The sequence below is a fragment of the Taurulus bubalis genome (assembly GCF_910589615.1).
Source record: "Taurulus bubalis genome assembly, chromosome: 10".
NCBI classification, from domain to species: Eukaryota; Metazoa; Chordata; class Actinopteri; order Perciformes; family Cottidae; genus Taurulus; species Taurulus bubalis.
In genome coordinates this window covers 28,466,571-28,479,876 of record NC_136598.1, presented here as the reverse complement: position 1 = coordinate 28,479,876, position 13,306 = coordinate 28,466,571, and the positions used below count along the sequence as shown (strand labels likewise).

Sequence of the window (13,306 nt, the reverse complement as noted above, 5' to 3'; positions counted from 1 at the left end):
AGTCCAGTCTACTCCCTAACTTAAACCTTTAGTCCAGTCTACTCCCTAATTTAAACCTTTAGTCCAGTTTACTCTGTAACTTAAACCTTTAGTCCAGTTTACTCTGTAACTTAAACCTTTAGTCCAGTCTACTCCCTAACTTAAACCTTTAGTCCAGTCTACTCTGTAACTTAAACCTTTAGTCCAGTCTACTCCCTAACTTAAACCTTTAGTCCAGTCTACTCTGTAACGTAAACCTTTAGTCCAGTCTACTCTGTAACTTAAACCTTTAGTCCAGTCTACTCCCTAACTTAAACCTTTAGTCCAGTTTACTCTGTAACTTAAACCTTTAGTCCAGTTTACTCCCTAACTTAAACCTTTAGTCCAGTTTACTCCCTAACTTAAACCTTTAGTCCAGTTTACTCTGTAACTTAAACCTTTAGTCCAGTCTACTCTGTAACTTAAACCTTTAGTCCAGTCTACTCTGTAACGTAAACCTTTAGTCCAGTCTACTCCTTAACTTAAACCTTTAGTCCAGTCTACTCTGTAACTTAACCCTTTAGTCCAGTCTACTCCTTAACTTAAACCTTTAGTCCAGTCTACTCCCTAACTTAAACCTTTAGTCCAGTCTACTCTGTAACTTAAACCTTTAGTCCAGTCTACTCTGTAACTTAAACCTTTAGTCCAGTCTACTCTGTAACTTAAACCTTTAGTCCAGTCTACTCTGTAACGTAAACTTTTAGTCCAGTCTACTCCTTAACTTAAACCGTTAGTCCAGTCTACTCCCTAACTTAAACCTTTAGTCCAGTCTACTCCCTAACTTAAACCTTTAGTCCAGTCTACTCCCTAACTTAAACCTTTAGTCCAGTCTACTCTGTAACTTAAACCTTTAGTCCAGTTTACTCTGTAACTTAAACCTTTAGTCCAGTCTACTCTGTAACTTAAACCTTTAGTCCAGTTTACTCTGTAACTTAAACCTTTAGTCCAGTCTACTCTGTAACTTAAACCTTTAGTCCAGTCTACTCCCTAACTTAAACCTTTAGTCCAGTCTACTCTGTAACTTAAACCTTTAGTCCAGTCTACTCTGTAACTTAAACCTTTAGTCCAGTTTACTCTGTAACTTAAACCTTTAGTCCAGTCTACTCTATAACTTAAACCTTTAGTCCAGTCTACTCTGTAACTTAAACCTTTAGTCCAGTCTACTCTGTAACTTAAACCTTTAGTCCAGTTTACTCTGTAGCTTAAACCTTTTGTCCAGTCTACTCCCTAACTTAAACCTTTAGTCCAGTCTACTCCCTAACTTAAACCTTTAGTCCAGTTTACTGCTTAACTTAAACTTTTGGATTGTAAAAATGGGACTAAAAAATGACTTCATACTGCAGATTAAGCTTCATGGGTTGTGTGCAAATATATGTGCAAAGATATGAATATTTTCGATATGTAGAGTGTCAACACGCAGCCTCGCGGTCGCCGTTGACTTAGAGTTAAGTTGGACTTTGGAAGAAGAGTTTGATTCATGCCTTGTTTTATTTCCTTTAACACAACCAGAACAATGCATCGTCATCATTAGTGAATAGTGTTTAATGTCAAACTGCTTCTGTCTTTTTAAACAAAACATCTAAAGCATTGAACAAAACTTTGGTAAAACTGAGATGATTCTTTGCTGAAGTGAAGCTCCACAGAAGTTACATCACTCTAAGTCTCTCAGGTCAAAGGTCACTTCATGTCAACATGTTTGTCCCGGAGGCTCCTTCACATCGGCCACAGTCTCCACTAATTCCCTCTGAGGCAAATTAGTCCGAGCTTTTCACCAGTGAGACCAATCAGTCCGAGCAGACCTCAGCACTGGTTCCACTGGTCCACGGGGGCCGATAAGGACCTCCCCTCAGACGCTATGAGGCAACACAAACCCCACGATGATGTCAACAGAGAACTCCTCAAGAAGTTCTACAAGAAAGTTTTCTGAAGCAATCGTGAAGAGTTTTTTGTTGTCTTTCACTTCTACAGACGTCTCAGCCCATGAAGACTCTGCGACGAGCAGCTAGTTTCTGTTTAAACCCGATCCAACCCAACCCGGTCAGGCCAGCAGTGTTGTTATATAAAGGCCTGTTTAGGAGATAAAGCCACATAGGGAAGCCCCCCGTGAAAGAGCCAACCATTATTTGACCTCAGGGAAAATGTTTGAAAGGCTAAACAACAACAAATAGAGATTGAAGCAGAATATTTCTTTAAGAAACGATCACATCTTTCTTTGTTCAATAACTTTTGGACAGAGACGAGGGAAATAATAGCATGCAATGCTTCTGTAAGTTATTCAGGATCACAAGCCAAGTTGACAAGTTATGTGTGACTTATACGCCACTAAATAATTCTACTGTGAACTTCCCTCAGAGAGGGACCCTTGTGCCCCCCTTGACCTCCACCTGGAGGCCACGTCCCCTACCAAACCTAACCAAACCTAACCCTCTGCCTGGGGTAACCCCTAACCCTCTGCCTGGGGTTACCCCTAACCCTCTGCCTGGGGTTACCCCTAACCCTCTGCCTGGGGTAACCCCTAACCCTCTGCCTGGAGTTACCCCTAACCCTCTGCCTGGGGTTACCCCTAACCCTCTGCCTGGGGTTACCCCTAACCCTCTGCCTGGGGTTACCCCTAACCCTCTGCCTGGGGTTACTCTCAGGCCACCACGTGGCTCTTCTCTGCTGTATGAAAGAGAGCTGTCTCTAGACCTTCTAAGATAATTATAAACTCTCTATGTTTTCAGAAGAATTTCTCCCCGTAGAGCTGGAACATGAGTTGTGTGGAGCGATGAGGCTGTAACCGTCCTCACCTTGAGACAGGAAGTGACTCCTGTGAGTTTGATCTGCTGAGTCATGTTTCTGTGCTACGAGATCTTCTTTCTTCTTTCCTCAAACCAAGATGGAGCTCCTGGACATGAGACCTGGGGCTGAAGCTGAAGGCCTGGTCTTCAACGAGGTGTGAGGTTGTGTAATAACAGTTGTGGGAACATTATGTTCGACTCAACACAACACCCTGTTCTGGCAGATGGGCGTGAGGGTTCGGCATGATCCACAAAGGGTCCTCTGGACGATGTCCAGCTCTTCATGGGACAAGCAGCAGAGACTGTAATGCGTTGCGTCACCTGTGGGAGGAGCCACCTGGGAGGCTTGTTTGGTTCGGTAACAAGGTTCACGTTACCCCGTGAGTCACGTTAGTGTTTCAAACCATCTCTCTATTCGTTGCGACAGTTTCAAGGTTTCACCGACAGCCGATTGTTGCTCGGTCTCCCACACAATATATATATATAATATAATAATAATAATAATATAATAATAATAATAAGATTAATAAGTAATTTAAACCATCAGGAAAGCGGTTTCAGTCGAGTGCTGTTTGGGAAACCCTGACTGGAACTTGTCAAACATATTGTGTCTCTCCAGTGCAGCAGTAAGTTGGCCGGCCACAACCTTCTCTAGGATTTTAGACAGAAAGGCAGTTTTGAAATAGGCCTGTAGTTTGAGGTCAGAGCAGGATCTAAGTTAGGTTTTTTTTAATAACGGCTGGATAGTTGCATGTTTAAAATAGGAAGGGACACTTCCTGTAGACAGAGAGGAATTAAAAATCAATGTTATGGAAGGACCAATAATTGGCAGGATTTTCTGGATTAGAGAGAATGGTTTAATATCCAGAGGGCAGGACGATGGTTTTGATTTATGAATTAAGTCCATTAACTCTTGTAGGCTGATGGGCTGGAAAGAGTCCAGAACAGTTGGGTGAACAAATCCCAGAAACAATACCAGACCTAATCGCTATTACCGTTTAAATGAAATAGGTAAGGAACTTATTACACTCATCAGTAGAAAGCAAGGTAATATAGCGACAGGTGGTGAAACAATGGTGGTAATGGTGTCAAACAAAATCTTAGGATTCATTCAAGTTCTTACATCTGAACGCCGGATCACCGGATCACCGGATCACATGGTGAACCAAGTCGGGTAACCCTGTCCCCCTCTGGTATCCGTCTGAAGATCTTCCAAGTATGAAACGTTTGGGTTTCCTCGTCTCTGCAGCTGGTTTCTGTGAGATGTGGGATCACATTTTACACATAAAAAACTACGTTTTCTCTAAAGATTGAAGCTAACGGAGAATCATTCAGATACAGACGGTACATTCGGGGGTGAAATAGTTCTTTATTGTTTCGCTGCAACCAGGAGGCGTTCTTCTTCATATCAATTTCCTGCTAACTTCCTCTTGACCAATCAGCAAACAGCATGATTGGTTCTCTGAGGAGGTCAGTCAGCTGATGTGGGCGCTCTTCTGTAGAAGAGGCAGAGTTCCAGCTCATGAGGAAGACTCACAGTGAACTCTTTAGGTTGACTGTGAACACGTTTTTATATGTTACATGTCTGAAGTAAGTAAATACCACATTTTAATTTGTTAAACACATTAACACTGAGTTTCTTATGAACTGTTTCTGTTTCCTGTTTTTTGAACTTTGCTTCCAAAAGAAAAGTCTGGATATTAATGTCACGTCTTCTAATGGCTCATTGATGTTTTAAAGGATTCATGATGATGAACTCTACACAAGTTTCATATTTCACACTTTCTGCCTACTTTGACACTGGGCTGTTTAAATACTTGTACTTTACTATTATCATGTCTTTATACGTTGTAATTGTTGGTTCCAACGTGTTGCTCATTGTGGTTATCTGCATGAACAGAAGCTTACATGAACCTATGTACCTGTTTCTCTGCAGCCTGTTTGTGAATGAACTGTTTGGTAGTACAGGGTTGTTTCCATTCCTTCTGGTTCAGATCCTCTCTGACATTCACACGGTTTCTGCTCCACTTTGTTTCCTGCAGATATTCTGTGTGTACTCGTATGTGTGTGTAGAGTTTTCCAACTTAGCCGTGATGTCTTATGACCGATACCTTGCCATCTGTTGCCCTCTGCAGTACAGCGCCCGTATGACCTTTAACAAGGTGGCCGTGCTCATCGCTGTCCCGTGGTTATACTCCTTTCTGACCATTCTGGTGTTGATCTCATTGATCGCTCCTTTGCAGCTGTGTGGGAACGTCATGGACAGAGTTTACTGTGGGAACTACTCCATCGTGAAGCTGGCCTGCTCCGACACCCGCGTGAACAACATCTATGGCCTCGTCATAACTTTCCTCACGGTCTTTGGTCCTGTTTCTGTCATCTTCTACACGTACGTGAAGATCTTCTCCGTTTGTTTCTCCGGCTCCAAACAGACCCGGCAGAAGGCGCTCAGCACCTGCTCGCCTCACCTGGCCGCCCTGCTCAACTTCTCCTTCGGGGTTTGCTTTGAAGTGTCGCAGAGCCGGTTTGATATGAGAGGTGTGCACAGGATGTTGAAGATAGTTTTATCGTTGTACTTCCTGACATGCCAGCCGCTCTTCAGCCCCGTGATGTACGGACTGAAGATGTCTAAAATCTGCCTCGCGTGTAAAGGGTTGTTGTTCCGCTCGGTTGTGAAGCGTCGAGCCGGTGAACCGAACCGGAACGGCCGATGACCGGAGGCCTCGCCGACGATGCCTGCTGTTAACGCTGCGTATGAGAACGACATTATATTACATTTACAGTTATCCTCGTGGAGACGGCCCAAAACGTGCAAAAAACACTTATGGACTAATCAACACCAATGCTCCACGTGCTGCGTCTAGTCAGGAATGTTCTGAGGGTTCGAGGAGCCGAACAGACGGGTTTCTGCTTCCTGGGGTCACTGGAGCTATTATTGAGAGAGAGATATTGTTGTTGTGTGTTTTATTCATCATATACAACACAACGAGTAAAGCCTGTTCTTGTCAGGTATAATTAACCCTCAAGATAATTAGATATAAAAGAAAAGAAGAAGAAAAAAATATATACATATATAATTAATTTACACTTGTAACCCTCATAAATAGTTGTATAAAATCCTTTTGACCGTTCTTCCATTCCTGTTAGCGTTGTTCCTTAATTTAATCCTACAGTAGAAATACATCTTCTTTTATTCCCTTTTTTAGCTTTTTGTGCAGTAAACTCACAAACTCTCAAATAACATTTACACTCATGTATGGAAACAACCTTTGTACACAGGGTGAAGGGGGAGGGCAAACATACAAATACATATTTTATGTTTTAATGTTTCATTTTGTTCAATGTTTTACATTTCTTATGTTTTAATTGTATAATATTTACATTTTGGATTTACATGTTTTTACTTAAGGTATCATCTCACCTCAGACATTCTCATCACTCTCCCCTTTTAAAACACAATAATAAACTAGGTTATTTAAATCTGCTTTGTTTATGAGGGCCCGAGCCTGACGTAGTCAGAGCGGAGGACCTATTGTTATTCGAATGTTTCTTATATTTTGTTATTCTCGTTCTTTGGACTCTTTGCATGGGGAAAAGAGGTGCTTGGGATTAAAAAACACATTCTTGCCCACTCCTCCTAAACTCTGGGTCCATTTCTTACGGAACTTTCTGTGGATCATCATTGGCTCAATGTGATCAAACAATACTTTCAATATTGATTTATCATTGCGTTCAGAAGTTATTTACCAATTAAATAAAATATCGAACTATGTGAGCGCAGAGCAGCGGCAAAGAGACACCATTTTCCATGAAAATGGAAGTTGCTTTAACTCGGCCATACATGATGGAATCCACTCCATATTTCTCATATGCCATGACCTCCTGACCCTGAAGACATCCATATGATCAATTTTCATCCTAGTCATAGCGCCACCTAGAGGCAACAGGAAGTTACATGTTTTCTACTTGTACACCGTGCTCCTCACAGATTATTCAGATCCCTCTCAAAATGCGTCGGAACAGACTTAAGACATTGATAATGCATCACCTTGAAGATTGTAAGGATCCGTTGAACGGCGTAGCGTCGGTCCATCGCAGAAGTTCGATCCTTCGCCGTGACCGAATAAACCGATGTAACTCGACTCCACATGATAAGATCCTTTCCAGGTTTCACATGTTTGATCAGCCTCCAGGCCTGAAGACATGTGCAGTCTAATTTTTTATTAGAGTCATAGCGCCACCTAATGGCAACAGGAAGTAAATGTTCTATACTTTGGCTTGCTTCTCTTAGTCGGTCAATCAGATCAACTTCCAATTACTTCTAGACAAACATAAGACTTTCATGATGTCAGCCCCTAAAGCTTTTGATTTTTTGTGTAACGCTGTTGCCGTGGCGACCCATCCTTCGCGGTCAACAACAAAGTCACTTTTGAGGGACTAAGCATGCTCGACACGTAACTAAACTTGGCACACACAATTAAAGGCAAAGATGTAGTTACCTGATGTGATTTAAATGCCTCAAAATGGCACATCGGCTCGATAGCGCCCCCTACAAATATTCAATTAATCAGCCCCAGCGCTACGGTTGACCTACATGTATGAAACTTGCTAGGAATATGTAACACATGTAAACTTAGAAATAACTCTCTTGGGACCATGCTCTAAATCGTACAGGAAGTCAGATAGCGCCCCCTAAAAAAACGTGTTTTTTTTGACAACCTGTGAGTTGTGAAAGCCCACAGTTTTTGCCCCCTATCACCAATTGACCTGAAATTTGGCACGCATGTCCGGTTGTGTCTGCTCTACAAAAAAGTAAATCGTCGCATTAAGCTCCGCCTGCTTAGAATTTCTGCCATTTTGAATTTTGTGAAAAACTATTTTTTCCTCAAATCTTCCTAAACGCTGGCTTCGATTTTTACAAAATTCTCTGTGGATAATTAAAGGTTCAATTTCATCAAAATATATCAAAAGCTTGTTTGTATCTCATTGTGTTCAGAAGAAAAGGACCCATTAACTTCTTAGGGGTAAATGCAACTAAATTCAACAGAGCAGCCCTTGCAGTACGTTCAACATAGATATACAATATTTGATAGGTGTATGTACCACATATAAACTTAAGATTTTTTTGACAACCTGTGAGTTGTGAAAGCCCACATTTTTTTGCCCCCTATGACTGATTGACCTGAAATTTAGCACATATGTCCGGGTGGTTCTGCTCTACAAAAAGTTCTGGGAGAACATTTAGCTCCACCTGCTTAGATTTGCCGCCATTTTTAATTTTGTGAAAAACAATTTTATTCCCAATTCTTCCTAAACGCTGGGTTCAATTTGTACAAATTCTCTGTGGATCATTTAAGGTTCAATGTCATCAAGATATATCAAAATATTGTTTGTATCTCATTGTGTTCAGAAGAAAAGGACCCATTAACTTCTTAGGGGTAAATTCCACTAAACTCAACAAAGCAGCCCTTGCAGTACGTTCAACATAGACATACAATATTTGATAGGCGTATGTACCACATATAAACTTAAAAATAACTCTCTTGGGACCATGCTCTAAACCGTACCAGAAGTCGGCCAATTTCGTTTTCGTCCTTCATTTCTAGTTCAAATTGCCATAGTTTCCCAGTAGGTGGCGCTCTGACTATGAGTTCATATTGGCATGCAGAAGTCTTCCAGCCATGCCTCTCATAAAGCATGTTAACTTTGGAACAGTTTTGACAAAGTACAGTGGAGTTACAACAGCTTGCTTTCTTCTTCTCCTTCGGGAGCCTCTGTGCTTCCTCGCCTCAAGTTTCCATGGATTGTGGCTGTGCCTAGAGCCAGTCCTGCCTCCTGCAATGGCCCTGCTGATGCCCGTCCTCTACCTCCTTCTGCTTCATGGATCGTGGACCATGCCTACTACTCATGATATTAATACTTTCTGTCATATTCATGTAATGTGCTGGAACTCCGTTCAGTTATTCATTCTGGTCACATGACATCTATTCTTCTGTCCATCTGGGAAGAGGGATCCTCCTCTGTTGCTCTCCCTCAGGTTTCTTCCCTTTGTTCACTGTGAAAGGGTTTTTACTATCTTTTTGTAGGGTCGTTTTTCCTGATCCGATGTGATGAGGTCCCAGGACAGGATGTTATGTTACAGATTGTAAAGCCCTCCGAGACAAATTTGTGATGTTGGGCTATATAAAATAAACTGAACTGAATTGTATGATCAAGAACCATATAAAATAGTTGCCACACCAGTTCCACGCCGTTCCATGAAACCTCAAGCTTTTGATCACTTTTTTTTTTTTACTTTTTATTTTGTGTTTTCCTCACATCAGAGTCCTCCTTGACATCAAAATAAACAAACATGATAAAGCAGGTACCAAATAGTCAAAGCGGTGGCGTTTAGTGTCGGTAGTCTAAATACGAGTGTAAATTCTGACTCTTACATACATGAACATCCAGACTAACAGATGCCCATACACTCACGCAGCAGTCTACACACACACCCGTATGCTCCCTCCTCCATGTCCTCACTTCAACACACACACTCCACCAGGAGGGCTCAGCAAGGGGGGAGGGGGGGGGGGGGGGGACGCCCAACCAAGTACAGTTAAATACAATCAAGTAATACATGCATTAAGTACCAAAAATGAAGTAAATAACCAATGAGGAAAAAAAAAAGAATAATACAAAATAGAAGAAAATGAAATCATAATAAAAAAGAAATAAAAGAAATATATATATATATAAAATAAAATAAAAGATACTGAAATGAAAGGAAGCTGACATTCATATTCGGGCAGGGTTCACAGATTGACAGCAGTGATATTCTGGTGGTAGAGCTTGGTTTTGTGACTCCATGGTATCTAGGTATAGTGTAACCCAAGTCCATCGTCTTGTGAAGGTATCTGTTTTCATTTGTAATTTTGCAGTCATTTTTTCCATTGTGTGGACCTGTTTTAATCTCTGTCTCCATTGAGTTATTGATGGTGGGTTTACAGTCTTCCAGTTCACAGTTATCGTTTTCCTGGCAATAATTAAAAGAATACGCAAAATATACGTCCTATCAGTGTCCCCTAAATGCTTCGGTATGGACCCCAGCAGAAATATTAGTGGCTCTAAGGGTTCCTCCACTTCCATAGTTTTATTGATTTCTGTTTTAATGTTTTTCCAGAACCCTCTAACTAGTGGACAGTCCCAAAAGATATGCGTATGATCTCCTATTTTTCCACAATTTCTCCAACATAGTGAAGCCAGTGGATCAGTCCCACATGAGGAGATTACAAGAAGTGTGTAGAAATATCTCATTTTTAATTTCCAGTCGAATTCCTTCCATAATGGGCTGTTGATTCCTTTATGGCATGTGCTGCACATGTCTTCCCATGTGTTGTCCTCAATTATAACATTTAGTTCCAATTCACACTTTTCTTTAATGTTCAATGTATTTTGTGTTTTGTCAGCTATAATAAGCCTTCTATATATGTGGGAGACGTGTTTTAGTTGGAAAGCATTTTTCTGTTATACTAATAAAATATTCTTCCATTGCATTAGGATTTCTTCTGACTGACTGTCGGTCTTTATGGTTTGTAATATAGCGTCTCATTTGAAGGTACTTATACAAGTCCTTTGATGGAAGTGAATATTGCTCTTGCAGCTGAGAGAAGGATTTGAGTTCTGTTTTGTCAAATAGTTGATTGATGGTTTTAAGACCTCTATCAGCCCATCTTCTAAAACCACTATCCCATATAGAGGGAGGGAATTCTATGTTGCCTACAAGTGGCGTAGCCCTTGAGAGTGAGCTTGAACCTTCAAGTGTTTTTTGTATTATTGTCCAAATCTTCAGTGTGTGTTTTATCCATTTGTTTTCAACAATAAAAGTTAATGTTGATGTAGATATACCCGTAGCTGTGCTTTGTTCTACCTGGGTCCATCCTATCTCCTGCTCGTTTCCAATCCATGCCGCTATAGCTGTTAGTTGTGCTGCCCAATAATATAATTTAAAATGTGGTCGCCCCAGGCCTCCTTTATCTTTGGGCAGAAACAACTTTTTAAGCCTTATCCTGGTTCTCTTATTCTGCCAGATGAATTTTGAGATTATTTTATTTAGCATGTTGAAGGTAGAAACCAGTACTGCCACAGGTAGGGACTGGAACAGAAAGAGGAGTCTGGGTAACACATTCATTTTCACTGTCTCTGCTCTACCACAATGAGAGGGGAAGGATTTCCCAACGTGACATATCATTTTTTATTTGTTTGATTACCTTATAATTGGCCTCAAACAGCTGTGTGGGGCTAGGTGTAATATTAATTCCCAAATATCGGAATCCTTGTTTAGACCAGTGAAAGGAAACATCCTCATTCCACTGGGTGGGCCAGACTCCACTTATCATCATCGCCTCCGACTTGTTTTCATTAATTTTATACCCTGATACTGAGCCGTATTTGTGCAGACACTGCATTAGTGCAGGAATGGAGAGAAGAGGGTTTTTTATAAAAAGCAAAATGTCGTCTGCAAACAGAGCTATTTTATGATCTGTTCCACTGTCATCCACTATTCCTTGAATTTGTATAGGCTCAGAAACAGATATACATAAAAAAGAGGCTCCAGGGCGCACCACACTTTGGGAATCCCTGGTGTCGACCCAACACATGGATGAGACTGCAATTGTTTTTGTCTGTTTTGTAACTCTTCCAACTTTGATCTAAAATGTAAGGGGCTTCTGACTTGCACTGGCATGCTTGGTGTTCAGGTGGCGGAGCAAATAAGAGGCTTCAGACAGCTGCTAGCCAGAACCTCACTGCACAACAATCTGCATTCCAATCCAAGTGAAGCCCAGACCCAGAGAATTGTCATCATGTTTCCTCTCTTTTTCCCAGTCTGATGCTCACTCTCGTTTCCTCTTTCTCCACCTTGACTCTTCGATGGTCTCTGTGCTCCCGGTTTGTCTGATATCTCTTCCTCCTTCTCGGTCTCCTCCGTCTCCTCTTCCTCCGACTCCCGGTCGGTTTCTTCTCCCGGTCTCTCCCCAGCACCTCTCTGTTTCTCTCCCTCCGGTTCCTCCCTCTCTCTCTGTCCCTCTCCTCTTTTATGACTGATAGCTTCAGATGTCCCACCTGACAGCTTCCCTGATTTCAGCCAGTTTAACATATTTTCATGATGTTGCTGAATGAATGAAATGACGCTAGGTGCACAAGCTAGGCTAGCTAGTGTGTAGTAAAAGACAGTCTGGCGGCCGGACCGGAAGTGCATCTATTTATTAAATTGTACGTTTTTAATTTTAAATTTAAATCTTACAAAGGGAATTTTTAAAATTAAAAAATCCTACTTCATTTTTTTTAAATTATGTTTAATATTAATTATTACACCATTAGACCACCATTACATTTTTCCTCTCGCGCACCCCCTAGAGGCAGCTCACACTTTGGGAATCCCTGTGCTAGAGGTTCAATGCTAAGCACAAAGAGGACGGTGGCAGTGAACCCCCGTCTCACGCCCCTCTCCACTTTGAAAAATTCTGAGCAATGACCATTCACTCTGACTTTTGATCTTGGGTCTCTGTAGAGCCGGCTGATCCAAGTAACACATTGTTCTCCAAAGCCCATCTCTCTCAGTGTTTGTTCCAGGAATAGCCGGTCCACTCTGTCAAAGGCCTTTTCAGCATCTAAACCGAAGTAGTGAATGTTGTCTGTTTCTTGACGCTATTGATTGTAAATTTAGGGCTTTTCTTATGTTGTTTGTTCCTTGGCGGCCTAAGATAAATCCTGTTTGGTCTGGTTTTATTACTTTTTTTATATATTTTTGGGTTCTGGTAGCCAGGATGGAGGTCAGGATTTTGTAGTCTACGCATAAGAGGCTTATTGGGCGGTAGCTGGTACATTGTATGGGATCTTTTCCTTCTTTATGTAGGACCGTAATGATGGCTTCGCACCATGATTTCGGTGGATCTCCCGTTTTTAGTACATAATTATATACTTTGCATAATATAGGGGTGAGGTCATTCACAAAGGCTTTGTAATATTCTCCAGCAAATCCATCCAAGTTCCTGGCGATTTGTTGTTTTTTCATATTAGCGATGGTTTCTTTAATTTCATCTTGTGTGATGGGATCTACTAATTTGGTTGCTTCCTCATTCGACATTTTGGTCATTTTAAGGGGTTTCAAAAACTCCTCTATTTTCTCTTTCTTTGATTCTTGTTCTTGACTCTTATATAATTGTTTATAATATTTCGCAAAAGCATCTGCTATTTCCTGAGGTGTAGTCTCCAGACCGTTAGATTCAGGGTTTTTTATTTTAGGAATTGCACAGTTAGATTGGGCTTTCTGGAGTTGAAAAGCCAGCAACCTGCTAGCTTTATTTCCCATTTCATAGTGTTTTCTGCTGATATACCTGAGCCTATAGAAATAATTTCCCCCTCATTGTAGCCTTTCCTGCGTCCCATAGTATTGAGGGAGAAACATGACCATCATCGTTTATGGCAAAGTATTCAGACAGACCAGATTGTATTTCTTGTTTGGTTTG

General features: G+C 41.2%; 1 protein-coding gene across 1 annotated transcript; it reads left to right on the top strand.

The window, feature by feature from the left end:
- Positions 1–4,543: 4,543 nt before the first annotated feature.
- LOC306742579 (olfactory receptor 11A1-like) lies at positions 4,544–5,512 on the top strand (the record flags this gene model as incomplete). Its single annotated transcript, XM_079224970.1, has 1 exon — positions 4,544–5,512. The coding sequence occupies one exon, from the start codon at positions 4,544–4,546 to the stop codon at positions 5,510–5,512; it is 969 nt and encodes a 322-aa protein (XP_079081096.1).
- Positions 5,513–13,306: the final 7,794 nt, after the last annotated feature.